This window comes from Heliconius melpomene, chromosome 4 (genome assembly GCF_056956725.1).
Source record: "Heliconius melpomene rosina isolate 202511_hmr_F chromosome 4, ASM5695672v1, whole genome shotgun sequence".
Classification (NCBI taxonomy): Eukaryota; Metazoa; Arthropoda; class Insecta; order Lepidoptera; family Nymphalidae; genus Heliconius; species Heliconius melpomene.
In genome coordinates, this window is record NC_140392.1 from 10,164,341 (window position 1) to 10,191,826 (window position 27,486).

Here is a 27,486-nt window from a genome sequence, read left to right on the forward strand (position 1 = left end):
AATTATAATTTAATTTTTGTTTAAGTTTGTGTCACTTTAGTTTAACGTCACTTCTATATTTATTAAAAACATATTTCATTTTGATGTGATTTTCACATTATATTTTAAAAACGAACTTCCTTCAAAAATGTGTACTTAATTCTGAGATTATTATTGAATTATTTAAGTGATAAAAAGTGGTTATTGATAAGAGGTGTAAGTGCACTGAGTTCTTCAGATTGAAATAGACCTTGTTGCTGCTCGAACGCTGTTTTATTTGGATTTTGACATTTAAGTCTGATTAATAATTATTATTTAAAAAGTAGGTAGATATTTTTCTTTACTTATACGGGCTAAAAGTTATTTTTTAAATTTTCATATAAATTAATACAAAGAAAAAGTTATATTTTTATAAGCGTTTTTAGAAAAGATTGATTTTTACAAAAAATAGTTTTTTTTTGCTATATTATGCTTATGTTGGAGAACGGAGTGTCGTAACACTGGGAATAACAATAGGATGTGTAAAGTGTGAAATAAAATAGTAGGTATCTTATTTCTATCTCTTCTAGTTCTCCTGGAATGCATTTACGTAGAATGTTCGAATGGAAGTTAAATAAGGCGTTCGAGAGGTACTGTGGTACTCAGGATCCTACCTAAAGTCGTAGGAGTAGAATTGACAACATATGTGATAATATATACAATTTTTTCCACATTTATTACAGAATGGCCTTCGCTGAGATCCTCTTTGGCGCGGTGGTGTTCACGTTGTCGTACATATATTTCCGATGGTCGAAGGCACAAAGTTACTGGATTGAAGAGAGTGTGCCACATAAACCTTTTCACCCAATATTTGGTAGTTTAACTTTCCTGCAAAAGATAAATCCTGTAAGTAGCTTTTTTAATTGCTGTATATAGAAAACAGAGAAATGTACTTACTTTAACTATTTTTAATTTATTCCACATTATGTATGTATTTTTATATTATTTTACGTCAAAAATAATGTTTACGAATTATTGGTTCATCTCTATAGGTTGGTTATGGTTATGTTATCTATATAATAATAGGTTATGGTTATCTATATAATATGGTTCATCTCTATCACCTTTGATAACAGTACTGATTAATAAAAACACAAACAGTAGTGTCGAAAAAAGTTAAATTGATACGTGTGGAAGTGACTTAACATTGGTTTCCCTCTGCTTAAAAAAACAGCATCACGCTCTTGGGCTGTTTATTTTTTTACTTCCCGCCCAATTTTCGACACGTTGCCTGTAGAGTGGCGGAACTCAAATAAATTATAACCTTTCTCTTGAGTGGGGAAGGAGCCCATAATCATTACAGTATTGGCGTTTACAGTGAGAATTCGCCACAATTACCTCAAAAAATTATATTATTCTTTTTTATTTCTTTCAGGGAGTATGGATGCGTCAAATCTATGAAGAATTCAGGACACCATATATAGGTATGTGTGTATTTTGCTTTATATTTTTTCTGAACTGAATAATTGTCGGATAGAGACAATGTACCAGAAAGTACGTCCTTGTATTAGCTTGAATTATCGAGGAAAGCCATAGGTTATTAATATAGTGTTAATAATTTAGTTAGTCAGGGTTGCCTCTAACGTTTAAAACGTGTTTTATATCATATACATCTCTTAGTTATTTCCATTAGACTTCGCAGGTGAAGCCGCAGGTAAAAGTTGGTAAAATATAACATGATTCTTGATTTTCGCATTTTCACGGCTTGCTAGGACAAACCAAGGCGAAATCATTATGGGCTCCACTAACCAGCACGAAATGTTTCAAAAGGGGCGGACAGAAGAGAACAGGGTGTTTTAATTAAATCCTGTTATATGTTATATGTTTTGCCACTCAACATGCAATGCCTCCAGAATTCGGCAGAAAGTGGAGAACGGAGTGTCATAACACTAGGTTCCCTCTGCCTACCCTGCTGAGTGCTGGATATAGCATGAAGCTAAAACTGTCATACAGGCAAAGAATGAATGAAATTAAATAAAGTATAAATATTTTGTAATGTGTTATAGGAATATGGCTTTTCTGGAGACCAGCTCTAGTTGTCAATTCTCCTGAAATAGCCCGCAACATTCTAACAAGGGACTCATCAGTGTTTCGAGATCGCTTTCTTAGCTGCGCCAACAGCGACCATTTGGGCAAGCTAAACTTGTTTATCAGTAAGGTAATTTTGTAATTTTATTTTTTAACTGAACTTGCAATGGGAATGCACAGGTTACTGGTAAACAATTCGAGCTAAGGCTCATATAATTTTGCTCTGAGTACATTTTGTACCACTTGTTGCACTTTGTTTAGCCAAAGTGTCTTTTAGTCCTTTTTTATTTAATGTATATTATCTTAGATCTTACTTTCTTAATTAACCATGTAGGAACCTGAATGGGGTAATGCAAGACGTCGTTTGACCGTCGCCTTCTCTACAGCAAAATTAAGGGCGATGGATAATTTCTTTCTATCTAAGGCTAAAGAATTGTTGCAAAGGATAGAAAAGGAACAGGGCACTCAAATTGATACGAAGGTAAGATTATTTATAAAGATACTAATAATTCTGACAGACAGACAGGCAAACAGTATTAAAATATACGTATGAGGTATAGGTATGAATTGTAATATTTATCTAATTTATTTGCAGGAATTATATTCAGATTATACCACAGATATTATTGGTACTGCTGCCTTTGGTGTCAAATGCAACGCGACGCTCACTGGAACGGACCCCATTAGGAGTATTACCAAGAAATTTGGTGAATACAGCACTTTACGAGGTTTGAATTGGTGCAGCATATACTTTTTACCGGACGTAGCTAATTTCTTCAGGTTTGTATTACAAGGCTATGAAGATTAGATGGAAGATTTAAAGATAATTTTAACAATATCTTTTAATAGTAGTAAATAAAATATATATTAATCTTTTCAGATGCAAATTCTTTCCACCATCAGCAATGAATTACTTTAGAAATATTATTAAGACAATTGTTGCTCAAAGGGAAGCAAGTGACAATTCCGATGACTGCAAGGACGTGCTTGGTGCTTTATTGAAAATTAAAAATAATAATCAAAATACTGATCCAGGTAATATATTCGAGGAATTGCGTGATGAGTGCCATTTGCTTTCTTACCAGAATAAGGAAATTAAAATATTTGAACAGTATTTCCCTATGCAGTCACACGTGTGAGCCTCTGTGTGGCACAGACCTTGATAAAATATATATTGAGCTCCTTCACTCCACAACACGCAATGCTCTAAAATTGGGTGAAAAGTGATAAACAGAGTGTACGCTAGGTTCTCTTTAACTTCTTGCTACATGTGTTAAGCTGAACATATTTTAGGTGTTGTGGAACTATAATATTTTCTTATTTTACAGTGTACCTAGAAAACTTTGTAGTTGCGCAAGCAGCTACATTCCTCTATGCTGGATTTGATACTACTGGTAGCGTACTTACATACACCACGTATGAACTAGCCCATTATCCGGAAATACAGGTATACTCGTATACCATGTTATAATGCCTAGAGTATTAAACATTTAATATATTGGAATAAAAAATTGGAACAGAGTGTTTATCAGGTCCCCTGAGCCTACCAGGCAACCTGTGCGGCATGTAGTGTGAAGTTAATAAAAAATATTTATTTTATTAGTCATTTCTATTTTTTTTTTTGGGAAATTTCAGGATAAGCTGTACAGAGAGTTATTGGAAGTAAAAGAGAAATTTGGCAGCGAAAACTTCGATTCCAGCGTTTTATCAGAAGTGACATATCTTAATTGTGTTATAAAAGGTTTGCCTATTTTTTTATTTTGTATTGTAGCAGATTATATTTTATAATCATAAAGACAATGTTGTAAATAGCTTAGTTTTGATAAACATTATGCGGCGTTTGGTGACCAACAACGTAATTGATATTGCATATTAAATATACTTAAATTATATTATTCTTATAATATTCCTATATAAAACACCTGGCTTGATCTTTCCATTTTACATTTCTAAGATTTTTTTTGAAATTATAAAGATGTATTTTTTTCTTCAGTATACTAATAAAATAAACATTTTAGAGTCTCTCCGCAAATATTCTCCCATGGCTTGGTTGGATAGGGTAGCAGCTACAGATTACAAAATAGATGATCAATTGACCATCAAAGCTGGAACTCCAGTATACATTAACGGAATAGGCATGCACTACGACCCAGATTACTTCCCTGACCCTGACAACTTCGTGCCTGACAGATTCTTGCCTGAAAATGAATCTAAAATTGTTCCATATTCTTATATACCATTCGGAGAAGGTCCAAGAAATTGTATTGGTGAGAATTATTTGGTATTTGTTTTATAATAAGTTACTGTATTAGAGTAGGAAAATTATGTATACTATTCGGCTTTTTATAGCTTTGATATTTATTTTTTTTATTTTCTTTTCAAATCTTTTATTTTAATCTTTTTATTAAAATAAAAGATTTGAAAAGATAATTTAAAGAACACTGAAGATGAATTGAAACATCATTTTTCACTAGTAATAATAATTAAGCAAAGCATCGCTCTGGCTACACGTAATGGTGCAGAATTAGATAATTTATCTACAGCATAATAAATTTATTAAATGTTAATTTAATTCTAGGTTTGAGATTTGGTATGATGATATTGCGCATAGCTTTGGCTCTGGTGTTCCTAAACTATAGAGTTGAGAAGATACCCGGAACAAAACGACCAGTGGACATAAAGATTGAGAATAGAGGAATGTTTTACACACCCGGAGAACCTTTACAGGTTAAATATATACCTAGAAATTAGATATATATTTTTCATATATTTCAAGGAAATGACTGTATAATTTACGAACAGTTAATAAATATAGATTCTATTTTAGTTGTATTTATTCATATATAGATGTAGATATGAAACCTTATCAGAAATTATAATAAAATATATTGCGACCTATCCAAATATTGAATAAGAGAGTCGGGTTCGTGTAATACAAATACATACATACATAGCCTGCTTTGAGGTCTAAATGTTAGTAAATAATTTGTTATTGAAACCTTGGCTCAGACCCAGTTGGCGGTTTGTCGATGTATCGAACGATATTACTAAAGACTGGCTTGGATTCTATACTTATGCTTTTTATAGATAGATATCTTATTTTACTTCTGTGAGTTACTTTTGTGAACCAGAGTAAAGGAATATTTTAGCTGACCTTCGAGAATATAGAACAAATGATATTGGACGAAGGTCATGTAAAAAATATGAAGATTCCCCGAGAGAAGGTATAAAGAGGTTAATAACAGTGGACAGCATGAAAGAGGCATGTCTGCATCAAATCCTTAGGTACCATATATGGTATGAAAATTATTGGGGGTTTGGCGCTCCGTTCTCTCTTGCTACGCGTCAGGGATACAGCGTGGAGCTAAAAATATTATTTTTAAATTACTGCTGATTGTGTCGGTGTATAGATTTTGAGATCTTCTTGTATGGGGAGTAAAAATTTTTTTAAAGCAGAATATTATTTTTAATTTAATTATTTGAAATATGGGTTAATAATGTCTTAAATCAGCTAAACAATTGACTTCTTTTTGGGTCACCAACACCACTTTATAAGTTAGAGTTTTACCATACCATTTTCAATTAAAATATCTGATTTTAATTGAAAATGCGTAGATTTGGCGTAGATTTCCTCCACGCAACACGTAATATCTCGAAATTTAGAAAAGTGGAAAGTGTGGAACGGAATGTTTTAATACTAGATTCTCTCTGTCTATCATGGCATTTGCGGGTGTTGCTAAAAATAACATCTCATACATTTTTATCTACTTTGTTTAATTACTTCCATCGTAATTTGATATTTTATTTAGAATTTAATTTAACAGTATCCCCTTTTTGCCTTTATAAATTATACCAATTACTGGCGAGCGGATGTCTTTTGACCAAAAAGAGTGTATTTCGTAAAAAGCAGCTGAGTAATAATATTAAATAGTATCAAAGAGAAATTGTTCCACAAAAAATCCTCTTTGAAGAACAAAATATTGAATATTCATAATATTTTAATGCCCCTAGAAACAACCGTCGTGAAAACTTAATTGAATTTATGCTGCAAAATTGTTTTTGAACATTTCTATCTATTAAATGTAATATAATTATATTACAAAGAATAAGTAGTTATTGACTTCCAAATGACTGATACGTAAAGTAAATATCCATTGCTCTGATAGTTTAATTTCCATTAAGTCAAATTTTATTATTAATAACGGCAATCAAACGCTAATTATGTTTTCTGTGTCTCACCGAAACGATATATTGAATAGTGTGATATATAATCTTTTATATGGAATATATTATCACAAAAAAAATCAAAAATAAATCAGCTTCACACTCGGTATCAATTAAGATACTTCCATTCACCACTATCCGTCGAATTCTGGAGGCTTTGCGTGTTGAGTGGACCTCTACGACACGCTTTGCCTCCTTTACCAGAGCAAGGAAAACAAAAATATTAAATATTTCCTCTAGTGGGAATGGAACCCACAACCTATCGCGTACAGTCGTACAGACCACAACTAGGCTCATTTGTCTTGTAAAACACCTGAATTGTAAATAAATATACAAAAATATTCAATACAATATTACTACATACTAAAAGTATACAAAAATAATATGAAAATGTTTCTTTCATACGGGATATATGACACGCAAATGACTTATGGAAATGTGTGAACATTCTGTAATAATGCGTTACAGTGACGTATTATTGTTTGATATTATTATGATTGTTATACGTTCGAGGGCGGCGAGGGGGTTGTTTCGTATAACATATATATTATACTAGCGGCCCGCTCGCGGTTTCACCCGCGTGAACTTTGTTATTATTAATTTCTGTCTCTATGGCTACGTCCTAGTGACGTCTATGCAAAATTTGAGACTCCTAGCATTTGTAGTAACGAAGTTTCATACAAACTTCCGACCCCAAAAACCCCCCTTAGAAGTCGAATATTGCAAATTCCCGTCTTAGCGAGCACCTACGTCCTATAAGTAACTCCAATGCAAAATTTGAGATTCCTAGCACATGTAGTTTCTGAGATTTCGTGATGAGTGAGTGACCTTTCGATTTTATATATATAGATGAGTAAGGAAATGTCTCATATTATATTATTAAAGTTGCTGCAAGTTATACATTATGTTAGCCTTTCTTAAAAAAAAAAAATTAAATCAGCTTCACGCTGTATCCCGCACACAGAGGCAGGCAGAGGGCAGCTAGCGTTACGTCGTTCCGTTACCCACATTCTGTCGAATTTTGGAGGTAATGCGTGATGGATGGCAGAAATCAATGCCGCCCTTTGCTTTAACACCAGAGCCACCAGAGCGAAGAAATTAAAATATAAATTTAAATATTTCATATCCTCGAATCCACAACCAGTCGGTTTTACAGTCACACTCTGTGCCCCTGTGCTACTGCTGGCCTCAACCTTTCTTTAAATAGCATTTAAATAGGAATGGAACAATGGAATAGCTTCTTATCGTATATGCAACGTTGCGGCTTGTGAGTTTAATTTTCACTTGGAAAAATTAATTATTTTAATTTCCTCAAACTAGTTACAACGGTTCTAGTTATAACACAAATGTCTCTATGTAGTTCTGGCTTACGCCATGTCTTCGAAATTAAGAGAAGAAGTTATAAACTGTGATGCTACGCTTCGACTTCCTCGAACTCTATAGCATAATATAGTCTAGGTATGCTATTTCCTTTTTCGTAAAATATTTAAGTATTTAACCATACACATATATGTAACTACTACGCAGCCACACAACCCCAATAACTCTAGGAAATAGTTGAGAAAATAACGAACGAACAGGTTCGTTCCTTTTTGAAAATTCTTTGTGCAATAAAATATTTTCCACGCGATTGAATACCGTTTACCGTCTTTACAATGCCAAGTTTATATTTTAACAGGGATTATTTATTTTCAACTGTTTTGCTTTTAAAATAGGGCTCAAATTACTTTGTCGTAGGAAAGGTGCCAATTTTTAGGCAAAAGGTGCACATTTAGTATTCATGTTTAAATATAATCTGTGAAACTTCCAAATACAATTTTGAATTTATTATGTAGAAACTATTTTCATAGGTTTGGATATTTATTTTATATTTTAGATAGAGAATCTAGAGATAATAATTCCTATAAAACTGACAGATTGAATATGCTTCTATATTTTAAACGGAAGTAAAGTCCGAGTGGTATTTGAATCAACAACCAACGTTCAATAATACTCTACAAAAATCCATAGCTAGCCAGGAGCCTTTTTATTACCTAAAACATATAAAAAGTAAATATAATTTCTATCGTGATTCTTGTTTTCTTCATTTATTTTAGCTTAGAAATTTGTTTGAGGTCTTTAGGTCTATGGTACCGCCTCGTGCCCTTCTCCTTCCAACGAGCAAAGAGTTTCTCAGATGAACACTACCTACCATGAGCTTCTATATCATTACATTGAAAATTCTAGTAGTTAAAAATATCAAAGTTATTTCACTATAGTAATATTTATTCAGGCGCGCAGTACGTCGCGCCTTATTGATATATGAGTGCATAAATTCAGTAAAATGTACAATTTACGTCGAAATACTTTCCTATCGAATACTATTTTTCATGTAAGTGAAAATGAGTGTATGTTGTGTATAATGGAACACCGCACTAAAGATTAATTGACAATTTATTTATTTATTGGCTTTTTACTCGTTTTTGGCGGAGAAAAATTAAAAATAAAGTAATATGCTGTGTGCCTCCCAATTTACAAGATATTGGAAGGAAGTACACGCGGAGTTTTGTCTTAATAATTCAATTTCCTGTGTGGATATCGAACTCACAACAGTCGCTGTGTTGCGCGACGATGGTCTCAAACAGAATAATATCATTTCTATTCATAGTTTCCCCGTCTTTGTGAAATAAAATAGGGCGATGAGTTCTGCCACTCAACACGCAATGCCTCAAGAAATCGCAATGTGGAGAACGGAAGTGTCTTAATGGAAACGAAGTGTCTTAACACTATGATCCACAGGTTCCCTCTGCCTACCCTGTTATGTAAAGCTAAAAAAGTTAGAACATGTAGGGAAGCACTAGTGGAAAATTTATCGAAATTCCTACGGGAACGGGAAAAGACAGGTATATCCACTTTACATTTTAAAATCCACTAAAACAAAGTAGCGGGCGGCGATTAGTATTATATAAAGTACGTCACGTAAATTTAACTCCAGTACATTCATTGTGTTACATTGAAATATGGACCGCATAAATTCTACACTGTATCTACAATTTTCATCGAAATTTATTATAAATCAATTAATAGTTTCCATATATGTAAATTGAAATAACTAATAACTTTATGCTGTAAACATTGTTTTTAAATATACAGTAATATCTAGATTAACCGGACTAATTGTTGTCGTTAGGCATTCGACGATTCAAAAGTGCTTATAATAATTGCCTATTTGAATAAAGAATATTTTGAATTTTGAATTTGAATTCGGATAGTAAAAATTCTCTGTGGTATCAAGATAAGATAAACAGTGTAGGCAGAGGGGACCTAGTGTCAAGACACTCCGTTCCTCATTTAAATGCCGCTCTATCGAACCCATAACCGTCGCGCTTACCCACAGTCAGACGCTGTCGGATTTAACAATAACATATTTCTCAATATTATCGTTCGAGCTCGTATATATTGATTTGTGTCGTACTTCCATAGAAGCCCCAAAGGAACAGCCGAAGTCACATAATATTATAACACATTCGTAAATCATATGGGGTATTCTTTTTTAAATATACGCCATTCCTTGATTTATGTTTTATGTAAAGAAAAAATGAATATTTTTCATACTTTTACTCTGTAACAGTGTTATGTGTTTTTGTGGGAATTTTAGTAGACAAGTATTTTGATTAATATCTATATCTGTACCTACTTATAATGAAATCGTAAACTGTATTTGTACTAGGTGTATATAAGAATTTATTGCAGGTTCTCTTAATGTAACAGAATCCAAAACAATTATTTTTAAATTTTTTACCAGTTTGTGTAAAAAAATTGTTTCTGTGCGTTGGTTCACGCTAATCTCGGAAACTGCTTACCCGATTGAAATGCAGCTTCCACTATTTTATTTTGACAAACTTGACTTAGCATTTAGCATTTATTTTATTTCACAATAGATATAGAGTGGCGTTGCACATACACACATATTGCTACAAAATAAGTGTTTTATTGATTCTGTCAATGTCTTTAACATGATAATGACAATAGACCACGAAGCAGCAGATGCAGAAACATGGGGGGGTTCCATCCCCCCATGTTTCTGCATCCACTTTACCGTAGTCAGAGTTATGAACAGAGAGGTTGGTGTGAGAATAGAGACTCTCAACACTACCTCTCTTTAGCTATCGTGCTATATGTGAGATGAGTGAAGATAAATAATACAATATATGAACAAGAATCTCTTGAATTCCTAATATAATCCACAAACAAAATGAGCCCTGATTATTACCACTTTCATATGTTACGACTGTCTTTATTGTTTCGATAACACTTTATGCTCGACAAGTTATTATTATTGTGTATATAATGTCTATTGTAATAGTTTTAGACATTTGTATCTAAATAAGTGGTAAGTGCTTCATTGAAACGATATTAATATGTAGGTTTAATTGCTGATGGCGTTCACGTGGAAAATAATGATTGTTTAATACCATTTTTTTTGTTACGTTTACCACTCAGGCAAATCCGCAGGTGAAGCTAGTTAAGTATAAAACTTGGCACTCGACTGAACTTGTCAATCATACCCCTTTTCACAAAACGTATTAAAGTAGTCAATGAAGTACCCAGCTACCGAGACTACCTGTCGCAACTTTGCAGAGAGCTGAATGAGAAATGATATTTCAAGAAGGCGGCTAATTATTCCGCATTTACGAAACAAAGTCAAGACCATTACGACTTTACGAGTGAGAATTGAGTGATGCTTCGACGAACCCAGTTAAAGTTTTCACCGATTACTTGTTAATAGGAATTTTCATAAATAAACTTCTGTTCGTGAATGAAAATTTTAATTGACATTATTAATTTGGATGTAGATTTTTGTGATAAGAATAGTTTAGAAGCAAAATTATATATTTTGGTAAATTTTGGCAAGTAATTTGCACAATATAGCAAAAATAATAACATAACTTACCTACATATTTTTTTTACGAAGCGTAACAGGATAGCCAGATAGAGTGTAGCATCAAACACTACGGTCTCAGCAAAACGTCCTTCAGTATAATCGATACTGTGGTCTCGAAGGTCAACTGGGTATATTCAAAAATACAAAAACGTCTCAGTCAATTTTCTAAAATCGATATAATGCCGTTGAACAAACAAACCCGTGGGCAGATTGACTGTATACATAATCTATACCTTTTGTTCAATTTGTAAACTTCAATTCACTTGACAGGTATGAAGGGGCGCGGTATTTGAACCCGTAGGTACATTAGACCTAATTCAAGATAGGGTTTCTATTTAAGAATCTCATAAGCGCTGAATAAAAGCCATTATAGAAATACCGTCAATAATTAAGAGTCTAATGGATATCGAATCACCAGCTTAATGAGATTGAAAGTCCTTCTCTCATTACTGTGAAAGGATCATATTGTTGGTAATTTCTTTTGGGATGCATGAAAATTTAATTACTTTCATGGTTCCCTATCTAAAAATACTTTATCTTCATAAGATGTTGTCCATCTGTCTGTCCGTCTGTCAGGAACTTTTTCTCAAAAACTCATGGAGCTAAAATTATTATCAAATATCCTTTAGGTCTTTTAGGTCCTTAGAGGACAGTAACAATTCAATTGCTAAGTCAGTGTATTCAAAGGATATGAGTGTTTATGCTTCGTTATTGCCTCATTCTGTATGATATTAGCCGCGTAATAAAACTTTTAACGTTGCATCAAGAACTTCGAAATTTGTCAACACAAAAAAACGACTGAGACAACAATACCAATATCAGAAAACAAAAATACTTTTTAAATTTCAACTATTTCATATGTTTCAAATAATATTATCCTAAATTATTAACTAAACTTGTTAACTAAGTTATAAAATGGAAGTAACGAACTTAGAGCGGTTAAGGAGGCCACCACAACAGGAATATTTAGAAAGTTCACGTAACTTGACGTTAACTAGATTCAAATGTGGGGGTGTTGTGTTTAGCACTTCAGCGAAAACTTTTGTTTTCTACCATAGCACCATTAAGCTACATCCGGCATGGCAGGGTAACAGTTGGATAGTATTAAAATATTCTGTTCCCGTCTGAGTGGATGTGGAAGCTAAATTTAATCAAATTTAATCATTTTCTGAATGAAGATCGTATCTGTAGTCATTACGTTTACAGTCTTCTGCTGTTCCATTGTGCTACGATGACCTCCAAGTTTTACTTACCTATGGAATAAAATCCGAAAATCCTATACCTTAGTTACCTACTTATTATTTACCTAATTATAATTGACTGAAGATATTGTGTACAAATTGCTGGTATTTGTGTTACAAAAGCAACATAAATAAATTATATACTGATATTTACTCCACTGAAATTTCAATTCTCGATAATAGTTTTGTAGTGATGAAACATTAGTTAATATTATGGTTTTAGGAAACGTATATTAAATAATCGCTATGTTTAATTAATGTACGTACAAATATAATAGCTGTTATATTTATTTAAAGTAAATAACATTAGGATAAACATATTATACTAGTTTTGTGTATACGATTCTAAATTATAAGAATGAATAAAACAATTGAGGCGGTTGTGACGCAGTTATGGTTTGACTGGAAACGCTACGGTCATGGGAACGATTCTCGCTCAATGGAATAAATAATGTTTCGTTGGTAAGACGATAACGCATAGTTGAGTTCCGCTACTCAACACACAATATCTCCAAAATTGGACAACGTGTGTCTTAACAGTAGGCTCCCTCAGCTTACTCTGATTTGCGGCAAAACCTGAACCTTTTTTCTCCTTTTTAAACTAAATTCCTACTAAATATTTTAAAGGCTGTGATTGAGCACTAAAATTTACATGAAAATTTGGAGAATATGTTAAATATTCCAAAGACGTTCCAAAGCTACATACGTGTGCTACATACATACATATTCGCTCGAAATCGGCTTTTCGCGGCGACAAAATCTATTACACAAACAACATGCAGCGATCGACAAAACTTTCCAACAAGCGGCGTCTTGTAATCCCGCCTTATGAAATTCAATGAGCACTCGCCTTAAAATGTATACAACCCTGCGACCCTCCGAATAACGGTGTCGCCCTCCACTTTCTCACCCCCACCAATAACAATCTAACACCATACATTGCTGGTTCATCCCCAACACCTATAATGCCCGAATAAACTGGCAAAGCAATGGAAAAGGAGTTATTCAATATATTAAAGCTTAAAGTGGTCGAATTCGTGTGTTGTTCTTTATCGGTACGGAGGAGGATCTAAGTTTACGAGGATCTCAAGAGTTGAAGTCCTTGTGTTAGATAAATCCTTAACATCTAAAATATTCAGCTACCCACGTACTGGGAATTTCATGTCAGAAGAATACAATATGTTTTGTGTCTAACAACTAACTAGTTTACTTAGAAATAAAATAATGGAGCTCGATGTTATTGTATTTTATATTATAGAATGTTATGCTAATGTATTATGTATTGAAAAAAATATGAATTTTACAAAAAAATATACGTTCTTATACGTGGTGTCAATCTCCACTCGGATTACATCAAATATTTTAGTTTCTCTGGTCTAAATGACAGAGAACGGCATCGTAATCCGGCATTTATTATTCTAATGTACCTGCTTAAGTTAGTTATTTAGTTTATTAAGTTAGGTAAGTTACTTTTAAAACGAATCTATAGGCATTCCACGTCCTTAGACAATACGTAGTGCGCAAAAGAAAGATGTAGGTACCATGACTTATTATGTAAATCACTACTAAAACGTATAATAATATATTTCTTAAAGCTCAGTTTGATCTATATACCTAATATATTTCTTCCCAAGAACTTGCCAACTGTATAATTTGGTGTTTACATAACGCGAATACTAATTCAGTTAACGAAGGTGGTATATAAATAACTAGCTTTTACCTACAGCTTCCTCCGAACTTCCTCCTTATGAACCGTTATAAGTGCCTGAGATAGCTCTGACCTCAGGTACAGTTGGACCTCAGTTTCAACGGAACGACTATCATAGCCTAAAGGTTCGAGGAAAGTTAATACTTTACAAATGTGGACTATCTAACACTAAAAATATATACGAACCTGTAGTTATTAAAACCACCCTACAACCAAAACTATTATAATATTAGGGCATACTTTCCATAGAGTAGATATTTCTGGACCAAATGCTATTTGTAGTACAAAAGAACAAATAACGCAAATATTATTTTGAAAGTTTGCAAATAAGCCTTTTTTATTTAGTCTACTAAAATAAGATAGGTCAATGATTTTTTTTTAAAATATACATACATATTTGGATAATAGTTACTTTTTTCTTGATTCTGATTGTTTTATTCATATCATAATATGGCTAGTTCGGTATGGTTTCGTCCGGGTGGTATTCGCTTTACCTATGGGATTCTCCAACAACACAAACATATTATTATTACTGGCTAAGACGTTCGAGACCATTGGTGGCGTAGTGGAACAAGCGTGTGACAGTAAACGCGACAGCTTGCGGGTTCAATTCCATTATTTCAGATTCGATATTTTCATTCATGTCGATGTAAAAGTATAAAAATATATCATGTGAATATAAGACGTTACAAATATCCAATTAGGCTATACTATTTTTAAAAGCAAATATTTGTCCCTCCGCCTTAATTAAAAAGAAACGAACCGAGAGCAATTTGGGTGTCTAAGCCCAAGGAAATTGATTCTACCGTTTGTACTTATTGAGAATTCTTAAACAGATATCATTTATCTTCTTCCATCGGACATAGCCTTATTGGACTACAAGTGATGTATCCAGATTCTACACTTTATTTGTAACTAATATATTTGTATTGCACTTCTTATTTACTAAACGCCAGATGATGCCAGACGTGGCGCAGAGGCTGTAAAGGTGAAAGGTTGTGGATTAGATTCCCTTTGGATTGGAATCTAATCCACAACCTTTACCTTAAATATTATGATTTCTTCGCTCTGGCAACCATAGGCCGGCGGTGAGTTCCGCCAGTCAACACGTAATGTCTTCAGGATGCGGCGGAAAAGTGGAAAACGGCGGAAAAGATTCTTAATGAGAATGGAGTGTCTTAATACTGGTTCCCAGGTTCCCTCTGCCTATCCTAATGTGTAAGGCTGAAAAATATATATTTTTATTTTATATAAACATTTTACACGTAACATATTTGTATTTAAAATCAGGATATCGTGCTATGATAAACTGTTTCTTTATACACAAAAGCGTTTAAACGATGTGAAGCTTGCAAAGGTTCAGGTTCCTAACATTTTTCAGTAAATACAGTGAAGGTTGACCCGCGGCAATGTTGATAGATTGCCCTTTGTCCTTTTTACTTTGTAAAGTGATATATCTATAATATGTACATGGATATAGCTTTCAAAATATTTAAGAAATCGAAATTTTTGCTTTATAAAATACATGTATTGTAGTTTTATTGTATATTAGATTAAGAAAAATAGACAAAGTGAAAAAAAATAGTCACAAAAAATAGTGAAAGTAAAAAATAGTAATTTCTGTTCTTTTTCATAAAAAAAATTAGAAATAATAATAAATAACCATATTTTTTTAACCTCACACTGTATCAGGGTATTCTCCACTTTCCCCCAAATCTCGAGACTTTGCGTGCTGATTGGTGGTTTCTAACGACTCACTTTGTCGTATCACTAAAAAGAGGAAAATAAATAATTTACCTAGCGATAACCAAACCTACAACCGTCACTCACACAGCTAGACACAATACCACATATTTCATAAAAAAACCTCTATAAAAACCCATACAAGCAAAGTAACACTAACGATTCATTAAACAGTACGGAATGCGTAATTAAAAGTTTAATAGTGCGGCCCGTTGATTGACGCGCCCTGCCGACGCCGACTAGCGCGAGTGTTAACTTGCGGTCGCATTCAATTTCGCTGAGTACATTTTAGCTTTGCCGCAAGTTAAATTGATTATTATTACTATTATATGTTATATTATGGGGTGGGAATAATGTGAAGAGTTCTAATATTGAGGTCCTGGCTTCCTCAACATATCAGCTCGATGATAGATACTAAATTATTTGTGTGCCTAAGGTACTTGCTTACGTACACAAATAGCTTTACATGAAAGGGTTGAGAATTTTGTTTAAAATACGTAAGTTTTGTGATGGTTCACGTTGTTTCTTACACACAGTAGGGTACCAAGTAGGCATAGGGAACCTGGAGATAAGACTTCAATTTCTGATAAAATACTTTAAAAAATAAAACACAATTTATCGAATGTTAAATGTATAAGTACAGCAAGATAATAATTAAACCAATTTATTATAACCTATATGTAAATGTAACACTTAATCATTTCTAGGTATGAACTTCACGGGCACGGGTTCTCCGGGGAGGTAGAAAAGTCCTCGAGTTTCTATTTTTATATGATCAGGCAACGGTGTGCTTGGGAGTGGAACTATCTTGTAGTTTAGGAAAATTGAGGTTAATGCGAATTTTATCGTCATTAAACCGAATCTTTTGCCTGAAAAACAAATAATTATTATTAATATTTGAAAGTGTAGAATTGAGTATCGAAAAATGAGATTATACATTTGAGCATACATTTTCCGTCCTTGCATATACGAGGGTTTGCAGGGCATCGCTAGACATTCCATAAAGATACTCCACTTTGCCTTACCAAAGCGGAGACATGAAAATATTTCATTTTTCTTCATGGGGATCAAATCAAACCATTGCCATCAAAATTACATTAGTTTTACTGTAGTCTATATATATAAAGTCGAAAGGTCACTCACTCATCACGAAATCTCAGAAACTACAAGTGCTAGGAATCTCAAATTTTGCATAGGAGTTATCCATAGGACGTAGGTGCTCGCTAAGACGGGAATTTACAATATTCGACTTCTAAGGGGTTGTTTTTGGTGTCGAAAGTTTGTATGAAACTTCGTTACTACAAATGCTAGGAGCCTCAAATTTTGCATAGATGTCACTAGGACGTAGTCATGGAGACAGAAATTAATAATAACATAGTTCGCGCGGGTGAAACCGCGAGCGGGCCGCTAGTATATTATATAAATATTGTAGTTTTATTCTATAAATTTATATAAATCTCCTATATTGAACCCACAGTTGGCGTCCCTCTAATCCTTCTTTAGAACATCGTTGGTGAGTACAAATATATTGTAGAGAAGAAATTACTTTGCTTTCCATGCATTCATCGTGCGGATATTCGTTACTTTGCTGCTTTGATGGGGAGCTCGGAATAGTGCTGCGGACTTGTGACCTAAGTGTACATTTCATAGGAGCCTTTTAAAGCACCTATATCTACTTAACCAAATTCAAAAGTATTATAGTAGATTTATCAATATAAAACTCACCAATACAAAATCTAGGTCCATCCCCAAAAGGCAAATAAGAATAAGGATAAATATTTTTTTCGTTTTCAGGTAAAAATCTCTCCGGCATAAATTTCTTCGGTTCCGGAAAGTATTTTGGATCGTATTGTATTCCCATACCGTTTATATAGACCACTGTACCCGCTTCTATGGTGAGATTGTCGTCTATTTGATAGTCGGTCGCCGCGACACGGTCTAGCCAACCCATAGTGCTGTACTTACGTAGTGTTTCTGTTCAAAATATGTGTAAGTATTAGGTTCACCTATTTTATATATTCTTCTCTCATGTAAGAAATATAAAATTAAAAAGTTAATTGATAAAGGTGATACAACCAGTGGAAGAAGATAAGTACCCTATACAAGGCGGTATACGGTATTTTGGCATGAAACACGGTCTTGCTCTGCCCATGATAATTTCCGACCTCCCTACTTCACCAGATTCAATTTTGTAAGTACGACGACGACAATAGTTTCAACTAAAGGTAAATACTCAACCTTTCAAAACACTATCGAGATAATGCAGCTCACTGAGTGTTTGAGCTTCAAATACATCACTGCCGTTGCGTTTCTTAGCTTCCAACAGTTCTTGGTATAATTTCGCCTGAAAGTGAAAATTTTGAGAAATAAACTTAGTAAAATCTAGTCTATGAAAGCTGAAGAATAAATAAACTTAAAACCTTGTTTAATACATAATAATATAATAAAACTGAGGAATTTGTTTGATTGAACACTTTAATTTTTGAAATTACTGGTTCAATTTGCAAGATTATTTTTGCGCCGAATACTGAATTTATTCAGGAAGGGAGGTGGGTTAAATTAAATCACGTTAATCGTTCCGTCAGGATTCGGGCATTTAAAATGTGTCATTCAAAACAATTGTTTATTTCTATTTGAACACGCAGCCTCTTGTAAAAGCTAGTGTGTGCCCTAATATAAAAAAAAATATTATAGTATATGAATGTGTCTTTTGGATAACATCCAATCGTGGTCTTAGTTTCGTTCAAATGCTAGCAATAAAAGTAACTCATTAGCCTATATCGTGGATATCAACCAGTTGGTTGCTATATTTTCATGAAAATCTTATTATAATTAGAGCGGTTGAACGATATCCATGAGGCCACTTCACGATTTTTTCATCATGGCAGGATAGCAGGATCGCAGGGTAGAGTGAACGCTTTATCTGCCGGAGTGTGTGCATGCGGCACGTCATAACTTGTAATAATGCAATATCAAAATGTTTATGTAGATGTATGAAACTTTGAAATAATCACTTGTTTATCCGGATGATAGGCTAGTTCGCAGCTCGCGAACATCATAATTGTACCAACTGATTCATATCCGCCGAGCAGGAATATAGCTGCTTGAGCAATGATGAAGTCGTCTGTATAGCCTAAATATTTAAACAAATAATATTGTAGAACTATGATAAAAGTAATGAAAATCACAAAATATTTTTTTTAAAGTCAACGTGTCACTGTTAAAAGGACGGTTGTGGGTTATATTCCCACTCTGGGAAATGAATAGCTTTTATCTCCTCGCTCTGGTAAGCAAAGCGCTTTCGACAACCAAGTTCTGCCAATCGACGGGTAAGTTTAGAAAATTAGGCATTGCGTTGGGAATTGAGTCCCTTCACGCCAGGTTTCCTCTGTATACCTTGCTACATGTGGGATATAGCGTGATAACTATTTTAAATCAATTAAAAACTAAGAACAATTTAACAATTTAATTGAAGCAATTTACCTTCTCCATTGAGCTTACTCTCTGTTTGAATCTTTAGCAGAAGTTCAACTAAATCCTGATATGTCCTTTCATCAGTAGCAGCTTCTCTTTGAGCGGTGATAGAATGAAATACCTTTCTGAAGTACGCTTCGGATTTTTTTGAGTAGAATTTGAATCTAAACATATTAAAGTTGCATGAAATATACGCTCAATAGCATAAAATAGTCAAAGTCTAATTACAACTCTTTAATTACTCTTTAATAAGTTTAAAGAACTATAGGTAAAGGCAAATCAATAACTATCAGTTACCTGAAAAAATCCACTAATTTAGGTAAAAAGAAGATGCTGCACCACGACAGGCCTCTAAAAATACTAAACTTTGAAAATTCAGTTGTAACATCTCTCAGTGGTCCTTTTCCTGTTAACGTTGCATTACTTTCTACTCCAAAAGCTGAGGTGCCAATTACATCGGTAGTAAAATCGGTATATGTTCTCTATTAAAATAAAAAGAATATAATAATAATACTTTTTGATCTTATCTGCACATATGAATGAAACAACATTTCATGATAATTACAAAAAGACAATAAAAAGAGCAATGGCACCCTTATCACTGAAAGTGATTTCTTAGAGAAGAATTTATAATATGAAAGATTATTAAATATAAATAAGTTATTTATCGTTGGATATAGTTCATTGATATTAACATACATACACAACGACATACATAAATACATACCTACACAGTCACATACACACACATAATATATAGATACAAAAAGAGGAATTAATAAAAATATCAGTTTAAATACTTTTATAGAATGTGTGTACTATGTGTTAAGTAACGAAGCACGTGGCGTTAGCGATATAAGCAAGCGAGCGACAAGCAAGCGAAAGACATGCGCTTCGCGTGTGTTACAAGAAACGACTGACCGACCGGTTTGACCTATGCGCGAGCGCAAGTCGATTCTTCATCAAGCCACACCACCCACCGCCAGAGACTGTCAAGGGCGATAATAATCGGGAAACCGAACAATTCGATTTGAGCGAGTTCGCTTTAAGCCATCTTGAATGGGAGCATTGGAAGAAAAATCAGGATTGGATTTAGGAGTAGGCGTGGGAATAGGATTGGGAGAAGGATCGGACAGTATGTAGGCTGGTTTGATGCGGTCTACTGATACTGTCACGGTTTTACCTTTTATGGATATTTTAAATGTTTTATCACCACGTTCTAGAACTTCGTAGGGGCCGGTGTAAGGTGGTTGTAAAGCACCACGTAAAGAATCATCCCTAAGAAAAATGTGAGTACATGAAGACAGATCCTTAAAGATAAAAATTTTGCCTTTGCTATGCCGCGCAGCTGGTGAGGGCTGCAGCCTTGAGGCAAATTGGCGAAGACGTGAAGTGAACTCCGACAAATCCGTGGAATGGGGAGCTGCGGCCTGGAAGAACTCTCCAGGTAAACGCAATGGCTCGCCGTAAACTAGCTCAGCGGATGATGATCGAAGGTCATCTTTAAATGCACTACGTATGCCAAGTAATACCAATGGTAATGTATCCACCCAATTCGTATCTGCGTGGCACATTATTGCTGCCTTTAACTGCCTGTGAAATCGTTCCACTAGCCCGTTGCATGCTGGGTGATACGCGGTTGTTTTGCGATGTTTAAATCCGATCATTTTTCCAAGGTATTGGAAAAGTGCGGATTCAAACTGTCGCCCGCGATCAGTGACAATATCCATAGGACATCCAAATCTGGATATCCAGGATATTAACGCCTTCCCAACTGTTTCAGCCGTGATATCCGCCATAGGCGTGACTTCCGGCCAGCGGGTAAAACGATCCACAGCAGTGAAGCAGTAGCGATATCCCTGTGAGATAGGAAGAGGTCCTATGATGTCAATGTGAATAAAGGCAAATCGCGCGCGAGGTAGATCGAAAGTGCCTAAGGGAGATGACACATGGCGACTTACCTTTGCACGTTGACATGCCGCACACTGACGGGACCATTCACGACAGTCTTTACGTACTCCAGGCCAAATAAATCGCTCGGCGACTAGCTTAGCCATTGCGTTAGCACCTGGGTGACTTAGACTATGAAGACTGTCGAACAACTTTTTTCTTAAGTCCTTAGGGACAAAAGGTCGAGCTGAAGATGTACTCACATCACAAAAGAGGTCTACTCGAGAGTTAGGAATTCTCAATTGCTTGAGGCGAAGTGATGACTCTCCGCAAATAAGTTTGCTAAGCTCAGGATCATCTACTTGAGATTCAGCTAAGACCTTGAGGTCCACCGGCTCTGATAGTTCCTCAACTCGCGACAGGGCATCAGCAACCACGTTATCCTTGCCAGATATGTGGCGGATGTCCGTCGTGAATTGAGATATAAAATCTAAATGTCTGTACTGCCTCGGCGAACAGTTATTTTTCCTGTCATGGAACGCAAAACTGATCGGCTTGTGGTCAGTATAAACAACAAAATGCCTAGCTTCAAGCATATACCTAAAATATTTAATTGCCTCATAAATGGCAAGAAGTTCCCTGTCATATGGCGAATATTTAACCTGCGATGGGCTTAACTTCTTGGAGAAAAAGGCGAGTGGTTGCCATGCACCTTCCTTGAACTGCTGCAGTACTGCACCGAGAGATCTATCAGAAGCATCAGTCACTACAGCTAGTTTTGCACTGCAGTCTGGGTGTGCTAATAAAGCGGCGTCAGAAAGGCCGTCTTTACAAGCTTGAAACGCTGCTAAGTGTTCCCCAGTAAGCGTGACAGGTTGAGATCCTTTTACTGACCCTGTAAGTAGTGCATGTAATGGAGATTGAATTTGGGCTGCCTGAGGAAGAAATCTTCTATAAAAATTTAGCATACCCAGGAATGCCCTTAACTGACGGACATTAGATGGAACTGGAAACTCGCGAATGGCCTGGACCTTTTTATCCAGGGGTCTACATCCCTGCGCTGTAATGCTATAACCTAGAAAATTTACTTCCTTCACACCAAAAACACACTTGGAGGTGTTCACCAAGATACCATATTTTTCAAGCCTTGTGAAGACTTGGCGTAGGTGCTCTTCGTGCTCAACCTCAGTGCGTGAGAATATTAGGAAGTCATCTAGATAACAGTATACATTATCCAGCCCCCTAGTAACTTCATCGATGAAACGCTGAAATGTCTGCCCCGCGTTTCGGAGTCCAAATGTCATGAACGGGAATTCAAATAAACCGAAAGGTGTCGTGATGGCAGTCTTCGGAATGTCCTCGGGGCTGACAGGTATCTGATTGTAAGCTTTTTCTAAATCTAAAGTAGAAAATATGGTACAACCTGATATGTTATGCGTAAAATCGTGAATATGCTTTATTGGATACCTGTCAGGCACGGTACGGGCATTCAATTTGCGGTAATCACCGCACGGACGCCATCCGTTGTCCTTTTTTTGAGCTAGATGGAGTGGAGAGGACCATGGGCTGTTAGATGGTCTAGCTGTGCCATTAGCCAGCATAGCTTGAAACTCTTTGCGAGCAATGTTCAGTTTATCTGGTGCTAAGCGGCGAGGTGGAGAGCAAACTGGGGGGCCTGGTGTCGTGTGTATGTGATGAAGTGTGTTGTGCGTAATGTTTTTATGTATGCCAGCTGGTCGTGTAATTTGTGGAAACTCATTAAGAATTTTATGAAATTGCGACTCCCCTGTTACCACTTTTACTGAAGAAATATTATTACAATTAATTACAGTAGCAATAACAGAAATAGAAGTTAAATTATCAATTAATTTTTTATGACGACAATCTACAATTAAATTATAATATTTTAAAAAATCTACGCCAATAATTGGTTTTGTGACGTCCGCTACTACGAAACGCCAAGGAAAAATTCTACGTAAACTAAAATCTAAATTTAAATGAATAAAACCATAGGTATTTATAGTGGAACCGTTTGCAGCACACAAATTATAGTCACTTCGAGCACGACGATCACGCACTGCCGATCTTGGAAAAACGCACAGGTCGCTTCCAGTGTCAACCAGAAACTGCATCTTTGAAGTCCGGTCCGTGACGAACAGGCGACCAGTGGAGGATGAAAGGCAATCGTCAGTCGCCATTACCGACTGCCCTTCGAGTTTTCCGACTGCTTGTAGTCACACGGTCGCACGCATTTTGTAGCTTTACTGCCGAATTTATCGTGATACCAGCAAATTGGGAACTTGCGGTAATTTGAGAGTGATCGCTGTCTGGATGTACGATTCGGTCTCGAACGCGAATGGCTTCGGCTATTTCTACCCATCGATAGTCTCTGTACTTCTTTGCGCAGTTCTGCCACTTGTTTCACCAAGTCACTAACGATAGATCTTGGTATTTCACTAACGGTGGCTACCTTTGGAGTAGATGAGGCGAGGTCATTCACCCTGTCAGCTAAATCCGCCAAGTTTTCGAGTGAAGCTGTGCTGGCTTGTCCAGCTAACACTGTCTGAATACCATGTGGCAGACGACTTATCCATATCGTTCTTAAGAAATCGTCGGGAACATTTAATCCTGCCAGACTTTGCAGATGTCGCAGAAACTGGGAAGGTTTTCGGTCCCCAAGCTCTTCGTGCATTAATAATTGTTTAATTTTATTTTCTTTCGAAGCACTCAATCTTTTAATTAATTCGCACTTTAATTTTTCATATTTTTCCGTCGGTGGTGGATTTACGATAATATCTTTCACTTCCCTGGAATGTTGATTATCGAGATGTCCAATTACATAATTAAATTTAGTCACATCACTAGTAATTCCAGATATCGCAAACTGTCCTTCTACTTGAGCAAACCATATATCTGGCTCCTCTGGCCAAAATGGTGGCACCTTGACACCAACACGAAACACATCGACATTTTCTATCGACCGTGCCCCAGCACTGGTTGCCGGGCGTGGTCCGGTTGCGCTTTTCACCGTTTTCTCAACAGACATTGTCCAAACTAGGGGTCACCAGTATAGAATGTGTGTACTATGTGTTAAGTAACGAAGCACGTGGCGTTAGCGATATAAGCAAGCGAGCGACAAGCAAGCGAAAGACATGCGCTTCGCGTGTGTTACAAGAAACGACTGACCGACCGGTTTGACCTATGCGCGAGCGCAAGTCGATTCTTCATCAAGCCACACTTTGTTTGAGATAGCTGCTTAAGACGTCGTTAACTGATTGGGACCGTCTCACTTCTAATGGCAGCTCATCCCAAAGTTTTATTGTCTTCACAGTAAATGAATCTCCATAGATACTCGTGCCGTACAAAGGTTGTTATTACGGAATAAAATATATATTTGAATATTAAAAAATAATTAAACAACTCTCGAACCTTTAGATCTTTAATCTCATGTCCGTCATTAGCAATCCTTTGCACCAGCTGCTTACATTTAAGGCAGATGTAGTCTTCGAGACATCTGAGCTTGGCGGCGGTGAAGACGCTGGTCAAGCGACGTCTTATAGATGTCCAATGGGGATCCTATAAAGTATATTCGTAAGTCCATTTTTATTGCAAATATAAATATATTAATGTGTTGATGAGGCCAGACGTGGTGCAGGAGTAGTTTGCGACTGTAAACGCGACAGGTTGTGGTTTCAATTCCTACTTGAGGAGATTAAATATTTAATATTTAGATTTTCTCGCTCTGGTAACCAGATAAAATTATGTCAAAAAAATAAATTAAAGTGTATAGTAAGTCAGGATTTTTTAGAATATTTATAATATTACTTTCTTATTCTTCACTCTTTTTTTCTGCGTATCAGTAAAGACAAGGGAACTATTATTACTGTTTAACTGTTTAACATTTTTCGCCCAATTTTCTATGTAAAATAACTCAACGCCACGACGCGACGCGACGCGACGCGTGGATCAAACTCTGAATGTAAAGTATCTGTATATAATATTTTTATCGTTATATATTTCCACAAATTGAAAAAGAAATGTTTTTATATTATTTATTACTTGTGGAATGAATCTAGAACATTGGACAATTTATGAGTTACCTACACTTATTTTAAATGTAGGTTTATTTATTTTATTTAAGCTATATGCATAGTAAACACTCACATTAAGAGTAAACAAACTGAGCCCGCCAAGAGGATCTGTTTCACCGGAACTGACATATCGATCACGAAAATTTCCGAAATCTCTAACCAGCACATTCTTTGCTATATCCGGAGAGTTCACGACAAGGCAAGGCTTCCAGAACAACCATATGCCTATGTACGGAGATCTGAATTGATCGTTTAATGTTCGAAACCATGTACCCTGTGGATTAAAAAGAAAATGTTATGAAAATGTACTTATAAAAAAGCTTTTAACTGCGTCTTCTAACTTGTGGTTAAATGTAGATAACTAACAGTTATATTTGACATATTTTGGTCCCCAGGGAAACTTAACTCTGACCTCGGGTTGGGCGAAGAAATGGAGATATAAATTTAGGTAAATATTTCATTTCGTCGTGTGGGGATCGAACCCACAAACAGTCGTGTTAACAGTCACACTTTGTGCCCGTGCGCCACGACTGGCCTCGTGATAATGTTATATAATGTATGATAAAATAAAATTTGTTTTATTTTATTTATGTACTTTATTACAAAAATAAAATAAAAAGAATATAGTGTACTTGTATTGTAATGTGTATTTTAAAGGTAAACAAATATGTAATGGCGAAGTTCCTACTAAAACAAAAAAATAAAGGATATTATAATAATAAAGCATTCATAACGCTTAACGTATGAATCGTCTCGTTGACATTAATTTTTATATTCAAAATATATTATATATATTTTACGGAAACTTACTGGATTTTGTTTCATTAAGAATGTTAAGCTTCCAAAAAAGAAACTTGGTGGTGCATGTGGTACGTTCCGCTCCGCCCAATAGCTCTTCACTCGACTCCATTTAAAGTAAACCAATGCCACTACGCATGCCGCTAAAACTATCGTCAGCAGTGCCAGGATCATGCTGCAATAATTATTGAATTTCTTATAAAATGTTGTCGTTGAGGGTAGTCGTCGCGCAATAGGCCCCAGCGTGAGACTATGAACGTGACCAGTTGCGAATAGGAAGATAATATAAAAGAATAAATGCTTACCTTATTATTTAAAAAAATCCAATTTTTATTATTATAAATATTTATAATTAAATCACACAATTCTACAAACACAATTCTACAACACATAAAAAATCATCTATAATACACCTTCACTCAACGAAGTTCACTCGCTAAATAAGATTTGTCGTTGACATTATGGAAAATGTAATACAATAAATAATGTTTTTCTTAAAGACGCATTTCCTAACAGATAACTTTAATTAGTAATTACATAGTAAATAGATATTAGTTATTACAATGTTATTAATATATTGAGTTATCTGTAAGAAAATGTTTTTAACCAAGTCGTTAAGTAATGACATTCAAAAGATTAACTGCGGCTTTAACAATGTATGTCAAACGGAAATTATTAAAAATTGTGTATGACACATGACACTCTACGAGTAAGTGACCGCAGGTACATACAAACATATTGAAACGATTTAAATTCTGTAACATATTTTTATAATTTATGGAATAAATAGATGTTATTGACAAAACATTTAAACTTATTGAAATTTGATTATTTTTGATATTTATATTTACAATATTTTTTCCTTGAAATTCAACAAGTTCGAGAATTTTCGGAGTAAATGATAGGTATTTGTAGAAAATCCAAACGACGAAACGAATGACAAACGGCCAAGCCTCGAAATTCGGCCGCTTTTTAATATTTTCCTTATTTTTTAAAAGACAATATATTTTCTCCAATTTTATGTGGATGAGTATGTACTATGGGTTTCCTATTATTTCTTAAAATAATCAGATGTTTGTCTCTTGTCATATCTGATGACAATACTGAGCCGTTGATGATGATAGCAGACACGGCTCATCAACCATTGATCTTTTAAAAATTAAAGGAACTTACGAGTATAGAAGGCCAGTTGTTCACCGTCAAGTTATTCGGGTAAGCTGATGATAGTAGGTTTTATTCCTCAACTTCGATCGGTATTATTTAAAAAAATAAAGTGATTATGTTTAAATTTGTGGATATTATATTTAAGTATAGTTTTGAAGACGGTGTCTATTATTATTATTATTA

At 35.0% G+C, this 27,486-nt stretch overlaps 3 protein-coding genes across 5 annotated transcripts; 1 reads left to right on the forward strand and 2 right to left on the reverse strand.

Annotated features, from left to right (window-relative positions):
- The first annotated feature begins 200 nt into the window (after positions 1–200).
- Positions 201–4,872, forward strand: LOC146539728 (cytochrome P450 6k1-like). Its single transcript, XM_085184960.1, has 11 exons — positions 201–301; positions 702–864; positions 1,394–1,442; positions 2,025–2,176; positions 2,381–2,527; positions 2,642–2,826; positions 2,927–3,081; positions 3,375–3,493; positions 3,682–3,787; positions 4,065–4,313; positions 4,625–4,872. The coding sequence occupies exons 2-11, from the start codon at positions 703–705 to the stop codon at positions 4,795–4,797; spliced, it is 1,497 nt and encodes a 498-aa protein (XP_085041086.1). The 5' UTR covers positions 201–301; position 702; the 3' UTR covers positions 4,798–4,872.
- Positions 4,873–16,500: 11,628 nt separating this feature from the next.
- On the reverse strand, positions 16,501–26,795 carry LOC146539729 (cytochrome P450 6k1-like). 3 transcript variants are annotated; one of them, XM_085208053.1, is made up of 11 exons: positions 26,702–26,795; positions 26,445–26,575; positions 26,152–26,314; positions 25,415–25,615; positions 24,680–24,826; positions 19,658–19,842; positions 19,370–19,524; positions 18,901–19,019; positions 18,125–18,230; positions 17,612–17,860; positions 16,501–16,755 (listed from the first exon to the last, which is right to left on the reverse strand). In XM_085208053.1, the coding sequence occupies exons 3-11, from the start codon at positions 26,311–26,313 to the stop codon at positions 16,580–16,582; spliced, it is 1,500 nt and encodes a 499-aa protein (XP_085064179.1). In that variant the 5' UTR covers position 26,314; positions 26,445–26,575; positions 26,702–26,795; the 3' UTR covers positions 16,501–16,579. The 3 variants fall into 3 exon arrangements, with proteins under 3 accessions (XP_085064179.1, XP_085064178.1, XP_085064180.1); XM_085208052.1 differs by having other exon boundaries at positions 26,445–26,756; XM_085208054.1 differs by lacking the exon at positions 25,415–25,615 and having other exon boundaries at positions 26,445–26,756.
- Positions 23,308–24,481, reverse strand: LOC146539730 (uncharacterized). Its single transcript, XM_085208058.1, has one exon. It carries the CDS (start codon positions 24,294–24,296, stop codon positions 23,448–23,450), a length of 849 nt encoding a protein of 282 aa, XP_085064184.1. The 5' UTR covers positions 24,297–24,481; the 3' UTR covers positions 23,308–23,447.
- Positions 26,796–27,486: the final 691 nt, after the last annotated feature.

Excerpts from the sequence above, each read along its gene's own strand:
- LOC146539728 (XM_085184960.1), top strand. The coding sequence starts at position 703 with ATGGCCTTCGCTGAGATCCTCTTTGGCGCGGTGGTGTTCACGTTGTCG. Across the intron at positions 1,443-2,024 it reads ATTCAGGACACCATATATAG|GAATATGGCTTTTCTGGAGA; the intron begins GTATGTGTGTAT and ends AATGTGTTATAG. Across the intron at positions 4,314-4,624 it reads AGGTCCAAGAAATTGTATTG|GTTTGAGATTTGGTATGATG; the intron begins GTGAGAATTATT and ends ATTTAATTCTAG.
- LOC146539730 (XM_085208058.1), bottom strand. The coding sequence starts at position 24,296 with ATGTCTGTTGAGAAAACGGTGAAAAGCGCAACCGGACCACGCCCGGCA.
- LOC146539729 (XM_085208053.1), bottom strand. The coding sequence starts at position 26,313 with ATGATCCTGGCACTGCTGACGATAGTTTTAGCGGCATGCGTAGTGGCA. Across the intron at positions 25,616-26,151 it reads TCTTAATGAAACAAAATCCA|GGTACATGGTTTCGAACATT; the intron begins GTAAGTTTCCGT and ends TTTAATCCACAG. Across the intron at positions 19,843-24,679 it reads ATGAGATTAAAGATCTAAAG|AGAACATATACCGATTTTAC; the intron begins GTTCGAGAGTTG and ends TTATTTTAATAG.